This window comes from Dinoponera quadriceps, unplaced genomic scaffold, assembly GCF_001313825.1.
Source record: "Dinoponera quadriceps isolate SergipeBrazil2010 unplaced genomic scaffold, ASM131382v1 scaffold2528, whole genome shotgun sequence".
Lineage (NCBI taxonomy): Eukaryota > Metazoa > Arthropoda > Insecta > Hymenoptera > Formicidae > Dinoponera > Dinoponera quadriceps.
In genome coordinates this window covers 41,654-66,683 of record NW_014556547.1, presented here as the reverse complement: position 1 = coordinate 66,683, position 25,030 = coordinate 41,654, and the positions used below count along the sequence as shown (strand labels likewise).

Sequence of the window (25,030 nt, the reverse complement as noted above, 5' to 3'; positions counted from 1 at the left end):
CTATTTTGTCGCTATTCCGTCGCACTTAATATATCAAAGCGATAATTGTGTTAACTAGTACACCGTGCAGGAATATCGATGGTTAAGGATAATCGCGTTGCTAAACTGCCTCGATGAACTGGGTACACTATACAAGCATGCTGATCGATATTTCGCGAAAATATACTACACGTGAGGATGCCTGAAGTTATGCCGTTATTCTCCCTATTTCATATCGCAACTATATATCATAGTATTCGATTCGAGAGATCCAGTAGACGTAGAAAAGGAAATGTCGCAAGAGAAAATAAACTGAGTATTCTACGCTATATAATCGTATAAAAAAACGAATACTTTGTTCTCAGTTTATTTAAAGTTACAGAGCAGAGAGAAGAAGAAGAAAAGAATCAATATGTACATGTGTGTGTATTTAAATTTCTTCTTGGTTTTTTTGAACTCCTCGATATGAAATAAACCGAAAAAGAAGCACTTGCTTTGCTATACGATTCGTAAATATTCGTTATACATAAAACATTGTGCACAAAGAAAAACACATGAGAAAATTGATAATTAATATCGTTATGTGATTGTATCTTGTTAGTAAAATATATAAAAATATATTCGTTTTACGTAATCTTTCATTGCTATAACCGGCCGGATTGTACAACAAATGCGCTTCGCTGTAACTTTCTCTGCAAACTCACGAGACTAAAAGTTAATAAATCAACGTTACGACGTTACATACATATAAAAAATTATATTCAATTTGTATTCAACGTGTCTGAGCGCCGATTGTCACGTCAAAATTATACACGACTATGAACTTCCTCCCGAAATGAAATGATTGTGAAATTCTTTTTATCGGACATGCGATTCGCGATCATGATATGAAAAACTGTATCGCATAGTAGAGAGCGTAACACAATGAATCGACATATTTCTAAAAAGAAAAATGTATCGTGTTAAATATAATTCTGATAATAATTACGAACATCGTCCTTCTCCACGTCGTCACTGGATTCTCTCTCTCTTCACTGTGCGTACTTATCTCACACGACAAATACAAAAGGGAGAAGGAGAACGATGATCGGTGAAGAACAAAAGGCGTGGTCACATGCTATTAGTAATAGTGAAGACGTACCCTGTACCAAGTGGCCACCTGCGAGGCACTCGAAAGAGGTGAAGAAGCAGTGGTAGTATATCCGTAACACAACCGGAGAAGTGAAGGGTGATGGTGGTGGTGTGGAGGGCCCGGAAGGCGCGTATTTTTTTTGGTTTCGCGGTATTTGTATTCGTTCATATGAAGGGAGGTTGTGCGCGCGTTCGTAGATAGGCCCCACAATATGAGACGATAGCACAGACGTGTGGCGGTTGGTGGTGACGGGTGTGGAATGTATTTCGCCCCGTGCAAAATGAGGCAAAAGCAAAAACAACAACAACAACAACATCACAGGTCAGAAGATACATTAAGACGACCACGCGCGCGCTTCGCGCGAGGTATACACACGCGCGCGCACACACACACACACACACACACAGGGCATCCAACGCAAAGCGTACCAAATCATACAAAACGTACATAACAGATCAAGCTGAGAATGAAAGAGATAAGACCAACATCATTTTGTAAAGTATCACATAATAAATTTTCGAGTTATTAATGAAAATGGATAGATAGAATCAGCGCACGCGATGCGATGGACCGCTGCGCTTGGTTAAACGGTGTAGAAAATGACTGATCGCACGACTTCCTAATAGCAGTAATGAGTATCAGATGACAACAGAAGATGGAGAAATAATCTGAACGGCTCGTAGAGGATCGTTTATCGCTGTACTGCCCGCGTATCATCATAATGCATCAGTCGTGTCGATCGATGCGGCACATTGCATTGCGCGCGTTGATTCGCCCATCTATTTTCATTAATAACTCGAAATTTTACGTAGTAATTACGTTAGTAATTTATAAAGTGATATAGGTACTTTTCTCAGCTTGATCTTTTGTATACATTTTATATGATTTGGCACGCTTTGTGTCAGATACCCTACATATATATATAATGACCTTAAATATCTCATGAACAATATATTTTAAAGAAAAATGTATATGTGTTATATAAGAGTTAGAGGATTTGAAAGGATCTATTTACTGATTTTATCAGTTCGATCTTGGATGAAGACATCAAAGTCAAATAAAAATCAACTTCATTTTTATAAGTAGAATCATATAGTTTTCTTAATACAAAAAACGACTTTTCTATTTATTCTGTGTAAAAAATACTAGTATACGATCATCGAGAAATGAAAGAAAAAAAATTCATTATATTTTGCAAATACATTGATGCACTAATGTATTATATCAGTAACAATGATTAACATCAGTAGTCGATTGCTCTCATATTATTAAACCGTTAAGGTGATGTTATTGAGAAGTGAATACTTTATGAGATATATATATCTTAAATTTAAAAAATATGAGAATGAAAAGTAATATATCTTTAAAAATATTCGCTTTTCGATAATCTTACTCTGGTACTTTTATACGCAGAATAAATAGAGGAATTCGTTAAAGAACGGAAACTATATGATTTCATTAAAATAAATGAAGTTGATCTTCATTTGACACTAACGTCTTCACCTAAGGTCAAACTGATATGATTAGAAAATAAATCTTTTTAAACCCTCCAACTTTTATGTGAAACTTTTATATTTTTCTTTAAAATACATTGTTCGAGAGATATTTGAGGTCGTCATTAAAAATGGGACACTATATATAGGGTAATTTCTAAGTAAGTAGAAAAAATTTTAAGGGATATTCCTTGGCTTATTTTATGATGAAAAAGTCTTATGACGATATGTCCCAAAGTGTTTTGTTTTCCAAATATTGAAATGAATAATGTGTATGTTATTTATAATACTATAATATAGTATGTGTATTATTTTTTTCGTGCTTGCAAAAATTCATAAGATCACAAATATATTGCAGTAGCAGTGACTTAATAATTGTTTTTCTTTAAATTACTTTTTAGTTTTTAATTATTGGTCATATTGGGTCAAAATTGACGACTTATAATTTATAATTCGAAATGGAGCGTCATATTTAACGCGGTTAAAAATGGAACCAGTTCATCTTCGCTACTGTGTACTTTACCACTTTAACTGGTAAAATTGCTGCAACAAGTAAGAAATTGATTTGTGAGACCTGGAGAGAATCTTGTGTCTGCTACTGCCTATGAGAAGTTATTTAAAAGGTTTAGAAATGGTGATTACGATGTTAAAGGCAAACCACATTGTGGTCACCCAAACAAGATGAAAAACAATGAATTACTCAATGAAAATTCGGCTGAAATATTAAAAGAGTTTGCAAGGCAACTTAGAATTGATAGATTAACAATATCCCGCTCTTTTAAAGTAAGTAAAGTAAGAAAAGATCCAGAAAGAAGAAAGATGCCTTCCATATGATCTCTCTACAAATGCGACTGCGAACCAGCCTACCGTCTGTTTCTCATGACTTGCCAAATACTGAAAAAAAAAAATTTTTTGTGGTAAATAGTTACACGGGTGATGAAGAGCGGGTCTATTTTGAAAATCATAAATACATACAGTTATGGATTGATCCTGGCTAGCCATTGACCACAACAAAACGCAACATCTATATTCATAAGATTCTCCTGCGTATTTGGAAGGATATTATCACTGGCAGATAATCGTAGGAGATTGCTACAATCAACAATTATAGCCTTTGAACCAAGTTATGAAAAAAAACTCCTTTAAATAGCCATGAATTGACGCAAAGTCATCCTGCTTCATGCTGACAACGCCAGACTGCATGTTGCTATTGCAACTAAAGAGACGTTGTTCAAGTTAGATTAGGAAGTCCTGCCACACCCAGCGTATTCTCCAGACATCACCCCATCTGGTTTTCATTTATTCAGATCAATGCAGCACAATCTGTCTGATATACGGAAATGTTAAGAAAGTCCGAAAATGGATCGATGAATGAATTACCTCAAAAGATAAGTTATTTTATCAAATTGTTGCCCGAAAGATGGCAAAAAGTTATTGATAGCAACAGCCAATATTTTGATTAACATATTATATTTCATTTCAGTATTAATAAATAAAAATAACTTTAATATCATATGAACTTTTGCAAACACCTAATAATATGTAATAAAGCTATGAACAGAAATCAACTATAAATAGAAATTAAAGTTCAGTGAGAATTTTAGGATAGGATCAAGACAGTAGTAGTATTATATTATTTTTATCTTTTCATGCAATGAGAGATACGCGAGTAATCCAGTCGACGAGTTTGGTACAGGTACCGCGTATCCGAATTGTTTTAAGTCTCCTTTACATACCTGACATACCAGCATCGTTATTTCTGCTTAAATAAGGTTAACAAATCTATAATTCGATCTGGTAAGACGTGAGATGCGTGAAAGAATTAAAAAAAATATATATATTTCGTAAACTTAAGATAAATCGACAGATCTGCGAGATAAACCAAGACAATGAAGCGGTAAAAATAAAAATATCGGATAAGCAGTCGGTGGTCGTTTCCTACTTTTTTTAAAGGAGAAGGACTTAACAAGGATATACATATACATACATATATATATATATATATATATATATATATATATAAATAATATATACATATAAGGGTTTTTGTGCTGTACCTCCTGTGTCCCGGAAGGCAAGCATGTAGGGCAGAAAGATGACACGCGTGAAAATTCTGGCGTGACAGCGAGAGCGAGAGAGAAAGAGAGAGAGAAAAGGAAGAAGAGAGAGAGAGAGAGAGAGAGAGGAAGAGAAGAAAAAGAAGAGGATGGAAGACAGAACGTGACTGGCTTGACAGAAAGCGAAAAACCATACACATATCGATATTCTAGTCTCTATTTCGCCTAACAGAGATATATTCGGGCATATGCGTGTTCATCTTCGACATACGTTTTTGGCAACAAAATATATCTAACATGTACTTGTGCAGCCGCCAAAGTTCCCGAGAGTCGAACGAGAATACGACGTGAACGAGTACTTGGTGGTATTCAAAGACGATGACGAGTAGTCGAATCGTGCAATATTGTAGATCAAATCGAATGCGATTCATTTAAAATCGAATAAAAAGGAGTTCAGAAATCAGAGAGAAAAAAGATGAAATTATAGTTGGAGAATTCGTAGAATGAGAGAGATGCAGCGGTAGATGCAGCTTGCTGCTCCTTTAAACTACTTTAAAAAAGAAAGGAGACAGCTCACGGTGAGAAATGGTATAAAATTTTAACATTTTTTCTCGATTTTTAAATTAACCTTCTCAAGTTCTTAGAAAAAAATAAATAAATGAAACAGAAAGTAATATACATCTCTGTTACACTAAAACCGCTCGATTTGCGTTATAAATGTGAAAGATATATGTAAATGCATCTATTTGCGTCGTACAGTCGGGTCAATGGAGTCGAGAGCACCGGCGATTCGATCTGATAAGACATGAGATGCGTGAAAGAATTAAAAAAAAAATAAATATATATCGTAAACTTAAGATAAATCAGGTCTACGAGATAAACCAAGACAATGAAGCAGTAAAAACAAAAATATTGGATAAGCAGTCGGTGGTCGTTTCCTACTTTTTTTAACAGAGGAGGACTTAACAGGGATATATATATATATATAAGGATTTTTATGCTGTACCTTCTCCGCAAGGAAAAACCGCGACGCTCTTGGACGAAAATGAGACAGAAGAAGGTTGACTCGACTCGATTATCGTCTTTGAATCCAAAGTACTTCGTGACCTTCCTATTTCAAACAGTCCCTATAGGACGATTCACCACGAAAGCGGCAGAGACTGGAATCTAGCTCTCTCCTCGTTTTGAAAATTCGTAATTACTCGCTCTGGCGGTTCTTAATTTCGTGCTATTCGCAATCTCGCGAAATCGGTAGGTAAAGCGCGCTGTCGCGCACGAGCTGCCGCCGCTTCTCGGTGCGCAACATTGTGCGCGTACTTTTTGCCGCCCGAGGAATTACGACACGGTTTCGCGACGACGGGGAGAGAGCGAAAAAGAGGAGAGGAAAGGAACGGCGGAGATAGTGGAAAAGAAAGAAAGAAGGAAGGAGAGGAAGATAAAGATAGAGAATGAAGAAGCAGAAGGAGAAGAAGAAAAGATGGAGGAAGAGAGGGCAGACAGAGGGAACGTCCTTCGAAAAAAGCCTGATGGAGTCCTTGGGACCGGCGGTGCGCGCGAGAAGCGGATGCACGGTGATAAATGACAGATCCGATGAAGTTCGACCGTAATCGGCGATTAATCGATACCCGGCGATCCTCGTGAAATATACACGCGACCGCAATTTCCAGCGGGAACAAATCGCCCCGGGTGGCGCAGGTACGAATTATATTATGCTACGGCTCCGAGAGATCGGGGCGAATTTCTCAACGAAACGCGGCCGTGCTTAGTGTATGTACACGTATGGACAACGAGGGTAGAGAAGGCGCACTGACGCAACAATCACCGTCGTTTCTCTCGCGAGCGCAAACCGATTTCGCGTTAAATCGGGGGCTGCGAATTATGTTACCGTTGCTTTCGATCGCAGGAGAATTTTTCGAACGAAATACGTGTAATTATCGTGTGAAGAACTCACGCGACGCTCGCCCGCGCGAGCCCGACAGACACGGCAAAACGAGAATCTGCCACGGGCTTCATAAATTTCCGACATAAGCATCGTCTGGTCAGAAATAATGCGAGAGAGAGAGAGAGAGAGAGAGAGACAGTACGCGCGGGATTTATTGCCGTGAAAGAGAATAATACATCCCGTTTTCAATTTCTCCCCTTTATCTTCCACCACAGCAACTGTCCGTCCGTATATCCGTGCGCTCGTACGTTCTTACATACATCTGTCCGTCTGTCGCTATCAAACAGTTGGCAAATACATATTAACCGAATGGGAAAAATCCGTCCGATCAGCATTAAGGACGTCGGTACGCTCGCAGGCTCTTTTCAAAGTGTCCCTCGGGATATTCGGGAGCATGTAAGCAAGAGAGAAATAACTTCACTACCTACGGGGAGTCTTTCCGTACCTTGGGCAAGGACGCCAAACATTGTTGCTTCACGTCCCAAACCAGCTGATCCTTGGGAAACTGCAGACACTTGCTGACGTAAAGCTCGGGCACGTGCACCCGGGCGAGCAGCACACCCTCGTTGACGGGAGTATTCTCCGTCGCAGCGAGCGCATCTTGTGTCTGTTGACCTTGACCTTGGGTCGCGCTGCTACTTTGAAGTACAACGACCTGGTTCTGAACCGCACCGCTAGCACTGGGAGAGTTCTGCTGTTGCTGTTGTTGTTGCTGCTGAGGGGATTGCTGCTGCGGTTGCTGCTGTTGGGGCGGTTGCTGTTGTGGTGATTGCTGCTGTTGTTTTGGTCCCGCCTCCATTGCGAGGACCTCGCAGTTCCTGAGATTCCCACCTTTAATAGTTCACATCTGTAACGGAAAAAATTTCACAGATATTCGGTAATTAATAATATGGCGCACTTAAGAGGAAAAAGTCACTGCTCAGTCGTTTATTTAGATAAAAGAGGATTGTTTGCAGGATTTATATTTATGGATTTGTTATTATCGCTCGGGTTTCTTGTCAATCATTCAAAATTTCAGCTTGATCCGGCACAGTGTTGTAAATATTTTCGGCGCGATAAATTCTCAAAACACTATACGCTTTGGCGAAGCAGGTGACACAACCTCACGAAACAGCAATGATGCACAACATAATGGCAGTCGATAAGCAGCATTTGAAGCATTGCATTCTTTTCGCATTTTAATTAAAGAGAAATGCTGCTGAAGCTACGCAGATGATTTGTGCCGCTCTGGGGTGAAAAATCTGTAACACATGAAACATGTGAAAAGTGGTACCAGATGTTTCGGAATGGAGATTTTGATTTTTTGGATCGACAACGTCCGGGTTAACCACAAAAATTCGACGACAAAGAACTTGAGCAACTGTTGACTGAAAACTCCACTCAAAATCAACAAGAGTTTACATTACAATTCAGAGTTACTTAACAATGGATATCTCATCGTTTATATCAACCCGGTAAAATTCAGAAGAAAGATAGATGGGTTCCGCACAACCTGAACCCGGAACACAAGGAGCAAAAAATCGATTTAAAAGGAGAGATTTTCTGTACAAGATCATTACGGGCAATGTACAATGGATATTATACGACAACCCTAAATGCAGAAAATCGTGGATAGATCGGCCAACCGTCGACTTCAAAGCCCAATATCCATGCGCAAAAAGTTTTGCTGAGTATCTGATAGGATATTAAGGGTGTGATTACGATTTGCTGGATCCTAGTCAGACTGTTACTACGGAGTACTATCAACTACAACTTATCCGTTTGAGCAATGGGTTGAAGCGAAAGAGGCCTTATACCGACAACTGAAGTAGGCAAGTGATTTTGCAGCACGACAATGCTCGACCACATACTGCAAAAGGAACAAAGGATGTCATGTATACATTGGGCTGGGAAGTTCTCCCTTACATGGCTTATTCATCAGATCTTGCCCTGTCGGACTACTATCTATTTTAGTCACTTCAACATCACCTGGCTGATGAGCATTTTAAAAAACAGTTAACGAGGTCCGAAAAAGCATCGATAAATTTATCGAGTTAAAACCGCCAAGTTTTTTCCGCGAGGGCATTCATCAGCTACCCGATAGATGGTGTAAAGTCATCAAAAATAATAGAAATTATTTCGAATATTAAATGTGTACTTGTCTTTTTCTAAATAAACTTTGAATTTCATTAAAAAAGCACCGAATTAATTTGTACTAATAATAATCACGGAAAGTCAATAGAGCGTACTAGTATCCTCTTACAATTCTATATGACGTAACTTATATAAATTTCTTTATATGAATACTTTTTTGTGCCTTAAATATTTCTCGGCCGGCTTGCCTCATTTCACTTTCCGAAGGCATCAGAATTTCATAGACCTCCACTTAGCTACACGGATATGTTATGCATATGTTAATGCTGGCTTTAGTCAGATAGGACACGGGACATCCCTCACCAGTGCATTATAGAGTGCCTCTAATCAGAGTGGCGACATACGAATACTTTTGATTGGTCTGCCATTTTTCAACCATTCCTGGCTGTTTTTCGATCTTATTATTTTCGGAATTTGTATTTTCATTAAAGAAAAAAATGCTCAAATTAAAATACAAAATATTAATTGTAAATAAATCGAAGAAAAGGAATTATATATAAAATATTAATACAACTTCAGTCAGCTTACAATACAGCTGACTATAATACTACGGCTGAGTTCTTTTTAAACTCATGTACTATCATTCTATCTTTATTAAGTGGGGTCTACAATGAGAATTTAAGGCGTAAGATTTAAGAAATTGGCCATACATAATTAATTTTTCTTCTATAATTCGACTGTGATTAGTCAATTTTTTAAAGCTTAGAGCTTAAATTCTCATTGTAAACCCCGTTTTACATGTCAAAAGATAAAATGAGCTTATAGCGTGTAAACTCAGAAAAACGCAGTCTGTACGATAGAAACTACACGTATTTCTTTTTCTCTCGCGTAATTTCAATACAAAAATGGCGGAACCCTCCTTATGTCGCCATTCTGATTAGAAGCACTCTGGTGCATCATTGACCCGAAGGGCTTTTGAACCGGCGCGTTAAAAGATGTACAATTTATAACCTCGATAAGATAAAACGATCTTTGATAATCTCTCGGATACCTTTTAAGCCATCGTTCGGCACGGGATGATTTCTATGAACGGCTCTCTGATAAATGGACTTCTATCCTTTCTCATCACAATGATAGACTATGGCCGGCACGATATACGTATCGTCGCAGAGCTACGCGCGGCCACGGTGTACACATTCGTCTTTATTTCGCGCCCTCGCATCCGCAACGTCCGCTCTTGAGAGCGGGCACGCATTCACGCGTGCGATAACGCGTTTCGCCATTTTATAATTCCGCCTCCTTGTCGGATTAATCATTGGTCGGCGATAACTGACATCTTAACAAGCGATGTGCCCGCGCGTACACACTCGCGCACGCCGCTTTCACTCGAAAGTTTTCAATGCGACGACGACGACGAAGTCACTACCGTCGCTGCCGCCGCGGCCGACTTTTATTTCGCAATTCGAGCCCGCGTTATATCCCGCGTACAAGAGCTTTCGCACAAGAACCATGTAATCCCGCGCGATTAAGGCGCGGTACTTGCGTCACAATTGATGATGGAGCAACGTGCACTTTTATAATGCACCGGCATATGTCTGAGGAATCGCGCGTCGCCTCTTTCCTGTTCCTCCGGTCTCTCATAGACAATCGGAAGCGACGAGGACGATTTATTACGTATTTACTCGTAGTTTTTTCTCTTGATACGTATGGTTGAACATGAGATGATGAAACCGCCGTTTATTGTCTATAAACAAAATTTTGTTATTTGTTTGTGTTTCTTTTCTAACTGGATAATGTGGGTTCGGTGGGGAAAATAAAACGTCTACCGCACGGTGGCACAATGCCAACAACTTTGGTAATAATGACGTCGGGCGGAAAAGTTATTTCGAAGATGTTCTAGAGATACAATGAAGATTGGTGTTCCAGACGCATTCCTTCTCACAGAAACTCTCCTTGCTATATAAGCGATGTGGAAGATCAGAATAAGAGGATATTATGAAACCGATGAGAAACAATGGAATCTCGGGAGTACAAGTGCGAGATGTTAAGTGCTACGTGGAGAAGTTTGATGGGAAACCGCAGACGCCATTAAACATGATCGTCTCGCCGAGGAAATCCGGAAGCGTTGAAACTGCAAATAACCCACTGATCACACTGTACATGTCTATAATATAACTTATATTTTGTGGATAATATATGAAGAAATCTAAAAAAAACTGCGAGGGCCATAAGGCCGAGTCTTTAGCTAGTTGTTCCCTTTTTGGTTGATATAATCAAACTTTTTTCCGTGTAAAATTGATGTTTATCATCGAGCTCCTCATCCTTAAACATGTCGGTTATCACGTTGCAAAACTTAACTTGTTTTTTCATCGCTTACTTTGTCAGTAATTGATATATAATAATTTTATATAGGAGCAGTTTGATGACGTTTCTTACGATCTTTCGGAGAGTTCCTTGCTTCAAATCTATAATCTAAGGAGTTTGCCGAATCGAGGAATTTGGATTTTCTCCGAAATATGCTCTGACGTTATCAATTGTTTCGTTCGTTGTAATAGTATGAGATGATGGATAAATCTTATCTATGATCGTTTAAAGTGCCATGCATATTAAAATTATCGATAATCCTATGAAGAAATATCGAAAAATGAATAAAATCTCAGATCATCAGCATAAGCAGTGTAGGTTAGATTAGATTATAATTCAATTCCAGGGAGGAAGCATACTTCCTGAGTATTGCTCGAAACTATTTCAGATCTGTATTTAGTACGGAATCCATGCCTTGGTATAACTTTTGCCTTTACTATAGAAGCTCTCAATAAGAAATACTCTTTTTCCGACGCTTAGAGCGTTTATTCTGGTATTGATACACCGGCTACAATGGTTCAAATGAAATTGACAGGTTTTAAATACCGGAACTTCATTAATTAAATGACCGCCGAAATAAAAGAGAGGAAATAACCGTTTACTTTAGATACAATCCCAATATTCACTCTATATATGTCAAAAATTCTTCCGTAATACGTTGAAATAAAAAGATCCGTGTCCATAAAATGATATTTGCAATCGATTGAAAATGTTTGTAAGAAATTTCGAAAACTTCCCTTTTACTTTAACAATGTGAATAAATAACTGTAAAATTAACATAACAAAATCATCAGATAAGATAAGCTAAAAAGGAAGGCTGCATGTCATGTTAATTTTATGGTTATTTATTGATTGCTAGAGCAAAAGAAGGCATTTCTTTTGGAATATTTTACAAATGCGAACGAGCGGTCACACCAGTGTCATTTTATAGGCATGTTCGTTTATTTCGACATATTTCGCAAGGATTTTGGACATGCGTCTTCTCGTTTCTGATATCCAACAAAACGACTGCAGCGAGGAAAACCAAGTACCTTAAGTAAATGGCAAATTTAGTGATTTTCTTGTGACTTTAAATTGTAATGCAAAACGAACAGTGGGACACTTGAAATAGAAACATTGTTTTATTAGCGATGCAAATGCAGCTATCCGGCGGGACCTGATATGTGATGGGAACACGCAGGATGTAACGCGCGATAAAGTTTTCGCGTCACTCTCACCGCTCACCGCGTGGCTTTTACACACGATATTTCACAGTGAATTATAATAGTTGCGACGATAACGACGCTACTTTTTTCAAGTGACGAATTGATCATCGCCGGCCCGATGAGGCTATCCGGCGAAAGCAGTAGAAGAAGGTGGATGAAGGAAGAAGAAGAAGAAAAAGGGAGGAGGCTGTAAAAAAGATAATAGAAGGAACGAAAAGAGACGATGATGAACCGAGGGAGGGCCCATGGGTGCGTATAGACGAACCGGTGAACGGATGGACAGACGGAACCATGAGTGGACTGATCGACGAAAGGACGGACAGACAGCAAACGCATCAATGACAAGACGTAAATCATAGTTTTATGACTTGTCTTTATGTGGCCCTTATTCGTGGCACTTATCGGCAGAGAGCTTTTCAGATTTTTCTGTCTGGCCATCCTATACTTGCGCGTCCAGGGTCGTACCGGTTCGCGCTGAGTGTAAAGTCCAATCCGTAAAAATCAATAAATGTCGCCAATTTATTCGCGAAGGATGAACAGTGCCGCAATAAGTGATGGAAAATAATAAGGAAAAGATGCACGGACAAAAAGTTTTGGTCGTATTAACTAAAAAGAGGGAACAACCAGACGCATTTTGACTGAAGGAAACAGAACCACTTTGAGTCACAATAACTAGAAATTCTGTTGCCTTCAACTAAAACACATTTGATTCTTCCTTTTCTGATTAATGCAACCAGATTTTTTTCCACATACATTTTCAGAAAGATATCAAAGATATATATTTCTGAAAATGATGCGCTCCGTGCAATGCAGAAGAAGAAGATTTTTGTATCGAATTGGAAGTGATCCTCGATTTTGCTACATTTCTTTATTATCATTATGTGATCAGTTTGAATTCTTTTTAAGCCTTATCTTCTACTCTAGATTACACAGAAACGGTAAACGGAAAAAATATTTGGTTGCATTAATTAAAAAGAGAGGAAACAACCAGATGCGTTCTGGTTGAAAGAAACAGAATCTCTGGTTCTCATGACCCGAATGTCGTTCCTATAGAGAAATTTTGCTTCCTTCAAGCAAGATGTATATCTGATTGTTCTTTTTCTGATTAGTGCAACCAACATTTTTTTTCCATATAAGTATTACAGAAGTGTGAGTCTGACATTTGGATTTGCGAGTTTAGTTATTTGTTAGGTTTATTATATCGCTTTCTTTCTTTATTCGGGTGAATCTAGATGCTGAAAATTTCTACAGATACACACGACACACGACACCTTTCGTGCATCTTGTATTGCAACTCGTACAATTAAAACGTTTCGGAATGACTTGGACGAAATTCGCGGTTGCGAAAATTCCAACACGATTTACTCGTTGATCCGCCCCTGAACGTATGTAAGTATATATCAGGTACCCGCTGCGTGGGCGTCGGTTTACGGGTTTGCTTTTAAAGTGATCGTGCCTTAATTTGTGCGTCGGTTAACAGTGTGTCGTGCTTAACGGTGATACCGGGTGTGACGAGAAAGCGTGCGCACGCGAGAGAGAGAGAGAGAGAGAGAGATAGAAACGGCAATTAAAAAAATCGGAGAACTGCGCCGGTGGAAATATAACCCGGCGACAAAAAAGGGAAGAAGGGAGAGAGAGGGAGGGAGAGAGGGTGTGCGGACAGCGAAGGACAGCGCGGGGTTAAGGTACGACCCTGACATTCTGGATCTCGTGGACGTGGGTGTGCGCACCGCGCAACTTTGTTGTTGCACTTTTTCGAGAGCATCTTCTCTTCTGTCTTTCTCTATTCCCCCTCCTCCCCCTCCTTCCCTCTATCTTCTCTGTTCCGTGCTTCGTCGGTGCTCGTAGCGGCTGCATTATGCGCTCGCGTTCGCGCGCATAAAGAGGACGGATGCGAAGTCCTTGGCGAAGAGGTGAATGACGAGGATTATTTTTCAACGACACACACGGTACGCGCCGCGGAAAGTGAATCGCGCCAAATAGTACAACTCGACAACGACGCCTTCGCCGTTCCCTTATCGCGCGTGAGCGCGACTCACGGGAAAGCACAGCATGAGAGAGCGCAGCATAATCTTGCTTGATTAATCCCAATTTTAATCTTGCCCAGCAGTGAATTATTCCGCTGAGCCGCAGACACGTGAAATATGCCAGTGAAATTAATATCTCCCCCGATTTGCGGCGAATAATACTGTCGTGCGAAATAGTGACAAGCGCGATTGCCACGCATGCACGCTCGTTCCTGCGGTAACGTTGTCCCCTCGCCTCGAAGGATATTTTTTCTGGAGATAAAGCGGCAAGAAGAACCGCGAAAAAGAAGATAGAGAGAGAGAGAGAGAGAGAGAGAGATGCCTCTATAACTATGATTTCGATGTTCGCGATATCGCGAAATTGATGACGGCTAATGAAAATTGTGATATATTTCCGCCGAAAATGCCAACGTTAAGATTAACTCGTTGAATCCAATTAATCTCTCAAAATAGATCGCGGTTAGCGTTATGCGGTATGAAAGAACTTTTCCGTATGAATTCTATTACCCATACTTGAATAATTTTCCATGCAAATTAATTCGTTTAATTTATCGATTTTTTTAAATAAATTACATCTTTCAGTGACGAATAAAAAGCTGCTGCGTGCTCGAGATAAATGCCGCTTTGCGGCACATACTTATTCGTTCGCGTGTCGTATTGTTGTGACAACTGCGTGATTACAGTTCCGACCGTCTTCTCACGGTCGAGGACACTGTGCGCGCGCCTCGTAAGCCGTAAGCGCGCGCGCGCGCGCGTGGTGTTTCGCTAATCGCCTCTCTAGCCGTGTTAGCGCAATTGCACCTCGTTACGTCTTTATTTCTATGGCTCTATGATGTATCATTTACGCGTTTATCGAGACATTAATAATCCCCAGGATTGTACACAGCATCGAATTCTTATTCCGCGAATGTATTTCGCGGTATTTTCTTTTTCCTTCCTTCCTCTTTCTTCCCAGCGTCGTTTATGACACCATTACCATCGTCACCAGCACGGAATCCCTATTTGGACTATTATATTCTGTAAATTACCGAACGAAAATCAAATAGAGCTACGAGTCTGTATTTTCAGCTTATTTTGAAATTTAACTACGCGTAGCGTAGTCTCACGGTGAACCTAATTTATCTACTGATAAATCTGATGATCGCTCTTGATATCAGGGCGAGTTGACATGAATATCACTTAAATGCATTTAATATTAAACGTGTATTAAAAAGAAAAGGAAAAGGAGAAAGAAAGCGTTCGCTCTTAAATTCTAAAATACGGGGGAATATTTTGTACTTGATGTGACTGCACCAATGAATTTCAAGAAATGGCTCACTTTTTAACTGGAAAATTACTTTGTGCACGCACATCTCGAGTTCTTGTAATTTTCAATCAATTGAAAATTAGCTTCTCATATTCCACAAGCTCATCCTTTCACTTAACGCCTCTTATCGTTCACGATTATACTTGTACGACGCGTGATATGAGTTATCTGCTCATGAATGATTATGACAGATTACGCAGATACCAGAATTGATAGATACATTAAAACGCGTGATATTCCACAATGTATCTCTTATTGTTGATCGCGATATTGTCTCTCTAGACTTTTTAGACTTATTGCAGTAATAAGAGGACGATCGGCGACAGCAAGACCCTAGAGTGTAGAGAGTCTATACTCTAAAGGTCTTCCTGTCGCCGATCGTTCTCTTGTTACTGCAATAAAGGATATTTCCTGCGCACGGTAATTCGTGAAGTTAGGCGCGGTATAGGCAATTTTGCGACACTCACCGCTTGTTTGACAATTTCCTCGTTATATCTCGGCCCGTGCCTGAGAAATTTATACGATCGTATACGGCTCGAAGCAGAAATAATATTCTGCGGGATATAACTTTCGTTTTTATTGCGGGCCCAAGCTCGTCCCTAAATTTCGATATCCGATGGTGAGTCGTTTCCGATCAAATCCGGAGAATAAAATTGAGTATGCATGTTTCGAAGTGAATTGTTCCGCGGGACTAGTTCCGATGAACGGTATAAAAAAATATTTATTAAAAAAATATATATATTTATAAAAACCAAACAAATTTCATTTGAATAAAAAAAAGGATTAATTTTAATATTCCTACCTAAATAATTATTTGATTGAAATTAATATATTTTACTGATTAAAAGAAATGTTTTTTAATTCCAGAAAAATATTTATTTAGAGAAAAAATGGGTAAATATATAGGAAACTGGTGCCACCTCCGATGGGCTTGACCTTGACACATGTTACTAAGGGCGTGGCCCTAAGTAACAATCAAAAATCTCTCTACGCATTTTATGCGTCGCTGATTGTTCATTAAAAAATTATTAATAAAAGAAGTTTGAAACACGTACACGTATTTACTATAGGAGACCTACCTCCAGTGACTTTGATCTTGACATATATAGTAGAGATCACTTTCCTGAGTAACCTTCCGAAAGTTTTACCCGTTACTCACTGTTCATTAAAAAAAAAAGTAACCCACATCGACCGGCACTTAAAGTCTTTCCATTGAACATTAATTAGAAAATTTTATACTAAATTAGTCAATCGCCTACTACAGACTATCAAAGCCCGCCCATTTATAAACAAAATTTCTAATTAGGAGTCCACTGAAAAAACTTTAAGCACCGATAGATGCGGGTAACGTATTTCCGTTGTTTTGTTTATATCTTTTTAATGAACATGAGCGACGGGTGAAATCTTTTGATTGTTACTCAGGATCATATTTTTGATAACATATGTTAAGATCAAGCCCATCGGAGGTGGCATCAGTTTTCTATAAACGAGGCCGCCCAGGCGGGCGACGAGCGCGCATAATGGCGAACTTTGTGTGCGTGCGTGCGTGCGTGTGTATGTGTATTTGTGTGTGTGTGTAATAATAGTAGTAGTAGTAGTAGTAGGTACCTTCCTAGCGTACAAATTCGATATTTTTGTATATACGTTGTCCAAAAATTACATTCATTTGATGCAAATTCTTATGTTAATAACTTCTTAACGAACAATGAGCCTAAAACATTTAGAAAAACATTAAAATAAATATTTTTTTATTAGTGCACAATGATAAAAGAAATGCGAAATTTCGATATTCAATTTTTAAACAGCTAATATTTTTGCAAGTTTTGTTTCGTAACTTTAAATGTATGTTTATCTTTCATCTACAAGCATATTATTTAGGATATTTTTTTTGATATTTTGATTTCAGGGGATTAGAACGGGATCTTTTCCGCCGATTGCAACGGCATGTTTTTTAGTTATATGTTTAGCCACATATTTGAATTACACGTTATGAACTTACACCGTTGTGTTTTCAAAATAATATGGTCAATAATTCCGAAATTTTTGTATAATGTGTCTACATTAGTTCGTAATATCACAGTAATTTTTCGTTAAAATTATAAATGCGGTCTGGAAGAAATTAGAAATAGAAATTAAAAATAGGACATTAATCTTAAAGAACACGTATGAAAAATGACATTTTTAGTTTCGGGAATAAGTAGAACAAAAAGTCATACAAAAGTCAAGATGACATCAAAATTATGTAGAAATAATATCATTTTGACGTTATCTTGATTTTTATGTGACATTTTGTTCTACTTTCGAATATTTTAACTCCCAAATGACCAATTGTTTTCTAATTTGTTTTCTAATTGCCCTAATAATTGCCCTAATAAAGGTGATATTTAAATTTGTATATAGTACAGGTTTCAACGAATTCTTTAAAAAATTCGTTTTATGCTACTACTACTACTTTAATACTTAAGATCCAATTGTAAAACGACTTATTTTAAAAAATAGTGAAAATGAAAATTTAAAACATTATTCTAATCAAAATAGGAATAAATTATATCATTGAACTTGAACTTATTTTTGTTCAAGATTTTGCAATCTTAACATTTTCGCAAGTTTTGGTGTAGAATTAAAAGTTTAATATAAGGCTAAAATTTCAACTCGGATAATAGAATCATGACGAGAAACATCACGTCGCAATAAACAAAAATGCCTATGCGTAGAAGTATAAAATTAAAAAGTTTCCCCTCCAAGTTTCGACTATAATCGTACAGTTCTTGCGTATTGAAAATTTCGATTATTGGATATGAGAATATTACGAATTGTGTAGAAGCAGCGATGCTGCAGGGGGAAGTTTCGGGGGCACGATGGGCCTGTGAACACATAACGAATCGTGTTGCATTTGCAAGCAATAGATGCGAACAAAAGAAGAATATCGTGAACTAAAAGAGAGTTGACGTTGCGAACGAATGAGGGAAGAACTTCTCCTTTTTTCCTTCTCCTTCTTTGTTTCTGCGCTTTTCCTTACTGAAAAACATCCGCCCTTACGAGAATTCATCTGTACGTATAGCTTTTATTCTCGTATGCCCGGACGGTAGATATGAAATTTTGTTGTTGCGATTTATTCGCGTAGTCACATCGAAAAATCGCGGAAGTACCTCACACAGAATTTATGAAAATCGTATTTCAGTGGAATTGGCCGAAAATATGATATATTGTAGTTCTTGTTATAGAAATGAAAAGTTTCAATGGGTACAACCCCAAATAATCAATCATTTGACTTGTACAAGACGCCAAATACATAAAATCGCTAATATCACAATTTTTATTCCTACCGAGTAAGATGTATTCCTACTTTATTCTGTAATATTTTAAGTTACACATGTATATTTTAAAGTGAAAAGCTTTCAAAATAACAATGATTTCAGGCCAATAATTATACATGAAGCATCTTTGAATAAATTAGGATAAGATATTTCAGTGCTCTCATATAAGTACAGTTTTCGATTAATACTTTATTATTTGGCGTGATATTTGATGTAGTTTTTTATTAAATTCTAAGTTATTACAAGAAGTTTCATAAATCAAGCATCCTTATGTGAGAAGCAAGAGAACTTACGTTAATAAAGCATCCCGAAAGTATTTAAAGCCTATGTGCACATCGTAGATTCTGCATATATATCAGATTAAGTTACATATTTACACGCATTCGCGTAAATACAGATACCCACACACGCTTTAAATACGGCATATTCACGCATATTCTACTCAGTAAGCAGGAAATTATTAATACAATGTTATTAAAACGATATAACATGTAACATTTTCAAATATATAGTTTTTAATGTTGTATACAATGTTATTGTTAACAATATTTGACTTAAAAGTTTTGTGCAAGATCCTCTGGCATAGCAGATAAGTAATTTTTCCGTCCGGGATTTATATTTGTTTCTTGAGCTAGGTAGTTCGTCCACAAATAATATATATGCAATATTTAAATTTCCGAACTAATCACGTGATAATGTTACGTGTAAATTAACTTATCATACGCGACATTTAAATTCACACTTAAATTCTGATTTTTCTTTATTAAAATTTAATGGTCTCCTATAAAATTTAATTTTATGGGATAAGCTCGTGTCCTAAATTACACTCGTAAAAGCCGCTATTAAATCCATAGTGTATACGGAGAAAATGTAATTTTAGGAAAACAACTTATTAGTCACAAAACAGATTCACACAAAAAGAAAAATATTCTGATACAGCAAAGTTAAAAATAAAAATGAGAAGATGTCACATGTTTCCGAAAAACATCTTCGATAATTGGTTGATCTTCTACACAGCTGAAGAGCCTCATCTTTTAGATAAACAGGCACTCCTATTTCACTTTAAAACTTACCCTGGCACAATATTCTGCCAGGTTCATTAATTACTAAATATATTAAAGGCCATTATTTATTATATCAGATTTCGAAAGGTAATAATATATTAGGGAGAAGAGTGACAGGCATAGTGTAGGCAGATAACGACAAAAATAGCGGGATATAATTAAATCATTTATTGGGCAGTGGAAAGGTTAAAAGGGTAACGAGTCGAGCTCAAAAGGTTGCGTGAATTAAAACTCAAAACGCGATATCGATGTGAACACCAATAATATTCGTGTTTTCACTCCGATTTTTTTATTAGCCATGATCGGAGTCCCACAAGTTAGTTGTTGCATAAATTCATCTCACACACTATTGATCCACTTTATCGCGAAATGTCTCGCAAATTTTGTCGATAACGTCAAATGCTGGAATATTGATTTACGTAGCAAAAATATTATCATCAAGTATCATAAAGTGTTATCAAGATCAATTATTATTATTATCAAGAAATGCGAGCAATCATTACTTTCTTTCTTGATACTGTCATCAACGACATGAAACGTGATGATAATACTATACGAGAAATATCAACGTGCGTTCATTGCTGTACACATATTTTTGCGAAATTCATTTACAGTTAATTTTCCTTGTAATTTATTCTCCGACAGTACATATATAACTGAAAACACCAAAGATATTGGAGCTTTATGTCTTTTCGGCTCTTCATTCAGTTTTGCCACCTTCCTTTCCACTTTTTCGTATTTGAAACTCTAGAAAACAGGCTTTTGAATAACATTCTATCAGAGATCTAATTTAAATAATTGAATTACGATTTCGGCAGCAATCAAGAGTTGCGACAAGCACTTACAAAGTACATGTCAATAGCGATATGTCTGCCGACTTAACTTACCCCTGGTTCAATGACCCTCGATGGGTATGAGCGCAATGGGCGCGCGCGCGCACGAGAGAGAGAGAGAGAGAGAGAGAAAGAGAGAGAGAGAGAGAGAGAGAGAGAGAGAGAGAGAGAGAGAGAGAAAGAGAGAGAGAGAGAGAGAGAGAAAGAGAGAGAGAACTTTTCGCGGAGCGGGGTTATCGCGCGATCTCGCCACCAATGACGACATTATCAAAAAATAAGCCTGGGACGTACGCACCACCACATCACCGTATCCGTCACCGCGTTGCGGGAGACGCTCTTCGGGGGCGTCGTGCCTCAGCAATATGGCGACGACGACGACGATGATGACGATGACGACGACAACGACGACAATTCAACCCCCGTTGTTGTCGTCACTCGTCCAGAACTCCCGAATATAGGAGCCTCGTGACCGTCGTCGCCTGAACGGGATCCTCCTCCACGGGGAGGGTGACTTTCGCCGGGTGAATTCACCCTCCACGCGCCGGCGAACGCACCACCATCGGCACGGGACGACGCTCGACGAAAGCGAAACGTACGACGACCGGCGGCGCCTCGGAATGCGGGACCGAGCGTCGCGGGGTGCATCGCGCGACTGCGGGGGTCGAGACGAGGGGGCACGCGAGGGTGAAGTCCCGCAGGCGGGCGGCGTAGATGGCGCCACGGCGCCGGTGCCGGTTTTCAGGAGTTACGCTCCAGGGTTAGTCATAGGTGAGAGAAAGAGCCTGGTGGTAGTGGATGTTCGTCGCCTGGCAACGACGAGAGATCGACCGAGTGTGCTCTCTCTACTCCTGGCTCCCCTCGCCGCCCAACCTGAGCCTTGACGGTCACCAAGAGGGTCGGACACCACCCTCGCGTTGTTGTTTCCGTCGCTTGTGCTTATAGCGAAGCTGATAGTAGTAGGTGAGTGGGTGGATGGATGATAGTAGTGGTAATGATAGTGGTAGTGGTGGTGGTTATCTGTGAACGTGTGCGAAAGCGAATACATATTGAGAATTACGGTGGGCGGACGATTAGCTGCGATTGGGGGAGTGGGATGGGACATCGAAGGTGGAAGGTCAAGAGGACGAGCAGAACGCCTTAAAGGACGGATACTCCCGATATATAGCGTATTAATACATCTGACTCGCATTAATTGTCGGGACTAGCTCCCTAAAGACAATCGGATATAACGAAACTGGGACATCGAATATCGATATTAAACAGATTTAGGAGGAGGAAGAAGATGCACATGGATCACCTGCATTGCTAATTAACTCAGGGAACGGATCACCTTACGTTTTTTTACATAAACGATTACGAAGACTTGATGTGTTTGCTCTGTTTTTTAAATATTTTTTTGGTTTTTCCTCATTTTGTTCAAAAAGTAGCGAGTAAATCTATATTTATAATGTTCCTAAATAATATATTGAGAAAAAAGTCGAAATATTCAGAAACAAATGTTGTGTCATTTTCTTCCTCGATATTTATTGCTTAATAACATTTATTTACAATTGATTTCTCTTTATAGACGAGTGACATTTACTTTCAGAAACTAAATTTACGTTACAGAAACAAATCTTTATTTGTTTGAAACAAAAGTTATTTCCCGTTTACTGATTTGCGTTGCAATATACGATATGACGAACTAATCAATGCGTTTGTGCGCGTTTTGTACCGCAGAGTTTTATATTGAACAGTGAGTTATAAAATGAAAAACAACATGAAACACATCTTAACAAATCTACATTTAGAACGTTGAAGCGACAATTTTAATAAGTAAATTCTCAATTTATAATATCTTACTTATCAGAGCTAAGTGACGCCTTTCAACAGAGATTTTGCTTTTCTGTTTTGCTGATTGAGCATGAATGTTTTCAATGTTAATTCCATAAATTTTTGTCATTTTTATCAATATAACTTACAAATATTACATAGAAATTGAAGCACCTAACATATTCTAACTCTAGTAACACAATTCACAGACAATACATTTTTTCGACAATAATTACATCGACATTCATTGAGGATACATTGGATGAATGTTGTCTAATATAAAGTCATCCAGGTAATCAAATTTGCAGAAGTAGATTTCGTGCAGTATCTGCTATAAATTTTGTCAACAGTTTACTAGAAAAAATGTAACAAGATCTGTTAACAAGGCATGATAACAAATTAATAGCCAAAACTAAGTAGGATCTGTCGTTTCACAATCACTTATAACTGTATTTAAATATTAGGTATTCCGGTTAGTTTCGAGGAATTTTTTACAAAAAATATACGTTTATTTTAGAGAAATTATATTTTATTTAAAATATTTTCCATCACTAGCTATAACTTTTCCCGCTTTTTTTGGCAATAAATGAAGATTACTATAAGATCACTATAAAAATCATGTTCGTCCTTCGAAGCAACCCATTCATCGAGCCATTTTTTATTTCTTCATATGTTTTGAAGTGCTGGTCAGCATGGCTGTACTGCATCGATCGAAACAAGTGATAATCTGAAGGAGCACAGTCTGGTGAATACGCGGTATGTAGTAAGACTTCCCATTGAAGTGCCGATAACGTATCTTTAACTGCTTTTGCAACGTGTAATCGAGCATTGTCACGCAACAAAATCACTTTGCGTTTTCTTCGAACTATTATTGAACGTTTTTGGTTCAAAGCACAATTCATATCAATTAATTTAAATGAAATAAAATAATTGTTGTTGATAACGTTCAGCAGTGACTGTTGAATTCAGTTTCAGAAGCTCATAATACATGACGTTTTCGTATCTAAATGTACAACAAAACTTTATTTGGATGTTACGTTTTGGAGTCGATGTCGATGGTTGGCCTGGACCTAGTCACGATATTTTACGCTTAGAATTACTATAGTAGGTCCATTTTTCATCACCAGTTATAATTTGATATAAAAACTGCTTCTTTTTATGATGAGAAAGCAATGAAGCGCAAATAGCTAGACGATTTTGAATAGCCAATTCAGAAAATTCATATGGAACTCATTTGCCTTCCTTTTGAATCTTTCCTATTGCGTGTAAATGATTAGAAACGTTTGATTTATCAACATTTAATGCTTTAGCTAATTCTTGAAGCATTTGAGTTGAGTTTCCCTCTAATAATGATTGCAATTCGGCATCTTCGATTTTTTTTTATTTTTTGACCCGAACATTCTTTCAAATCAAAATCACCCTTTTTAAATCGTCGAAACATTACAGTACTCACATTATAGTACCCGCATATTTTAACTGATGGAGCAGATACAGAATAAGTTTCTGAGATGAATCGGTGAGCTTCGGCAGCCATTTTCTTCGAATCAAAGCAATAAAGTAATAAATAACGAAAATAATCTTTATCACGTTCCATTTTCAATTGTACTAAAAAGTATGATTATGTTTACAAATGCATATGACGTGTCAAATTATCTGTAAAAGTGACCGAGCTTTGAAATGGCGTATCAGCTTTCAAAATACCTCTAATAGATTTGTAGCTACAGCCATCTATAGTGAGTTCTCACAACTAACTGGAACGCCTAATAGAACGTATTGCAGATTCTGTTTGGTTTCTGTTGCCAATCTATTGTCAAACTATGTAAGCAAACTTTGTCGACTATTTTATAAACATGAGTCAATATTGGAATTCAATTTGTAGTCAATATTGGTTCGACGAATTCTGCTATTAAGGAAGTTGGAAAAAGTTCATACTTAATAACCATTACATGAGCATCACTAAACAAGATATTTATAAAGTGTCGCTTTGATCTGAATCTATTTTTCTTTTTCAATGCAGAATCTACAAGGCAATATATAATAAAATTTATTTTCCGTTGTTAAATCTACAATAATAAATATAATGTTGTTTATATTATACTCAATATTATCTGATTAATTTTTAACTTTAATCAGATTTTCAGATCATAATGTTAAGTATACAAAATTATTTCCTCAATAATGATATAGACAAAACAATAATAACTCCTTCTCAGTTTTCTTTCCTATTTCGGTGCCTTTTGTGACTAACTGTGATACTTGCTCTTGCTCCTTGAGATATATTTGAAGTGACAATATTTTTTGATAATGAAGCGCCAATAAGTAGTGATATACAAGCACTGACAGAAAATGTTATAGAACCACCATTTATAAAAATGTCCACTGATACACAAAATAATTCAATATTAAACAGTAGTTGTGATGACGAA

At 37.8% G+C, this 25,030-nt stretch overlaps 1 protein-coding gene across 2 annotated transcripts in view; it reads right to left on the bottom strand.

The window, feature by feature from the left end:
- The window catches only part of LOC106747839 (SH3 and multiple ankyrin repeat domains protein 1), a 124,899-nt gene that overhangs the window by 59,908 nt on the left and 39,961 nt on the right, over positions 1-25,030 (bottom strand). Inside the window, exon 2 of one of the 2 annotated variants that reach the window (XM_014625766.1) lies at positions 7,049-7,450. In XM_014625766.1, coding sequence (XP_014481252.1) covers positions 7,049-7,402 — 354 coding nt within the window. In that variant the 5' untranslated portion in view covers positions 7,403-7,450. Of the gene's footprint in view, positions 1-1,120; positions 1,884-7,048; positions 7,451-25,030 lie in introns of those variants that run through there. The other variant, XM_014625767.1, reaches the window with a different exon arrangement.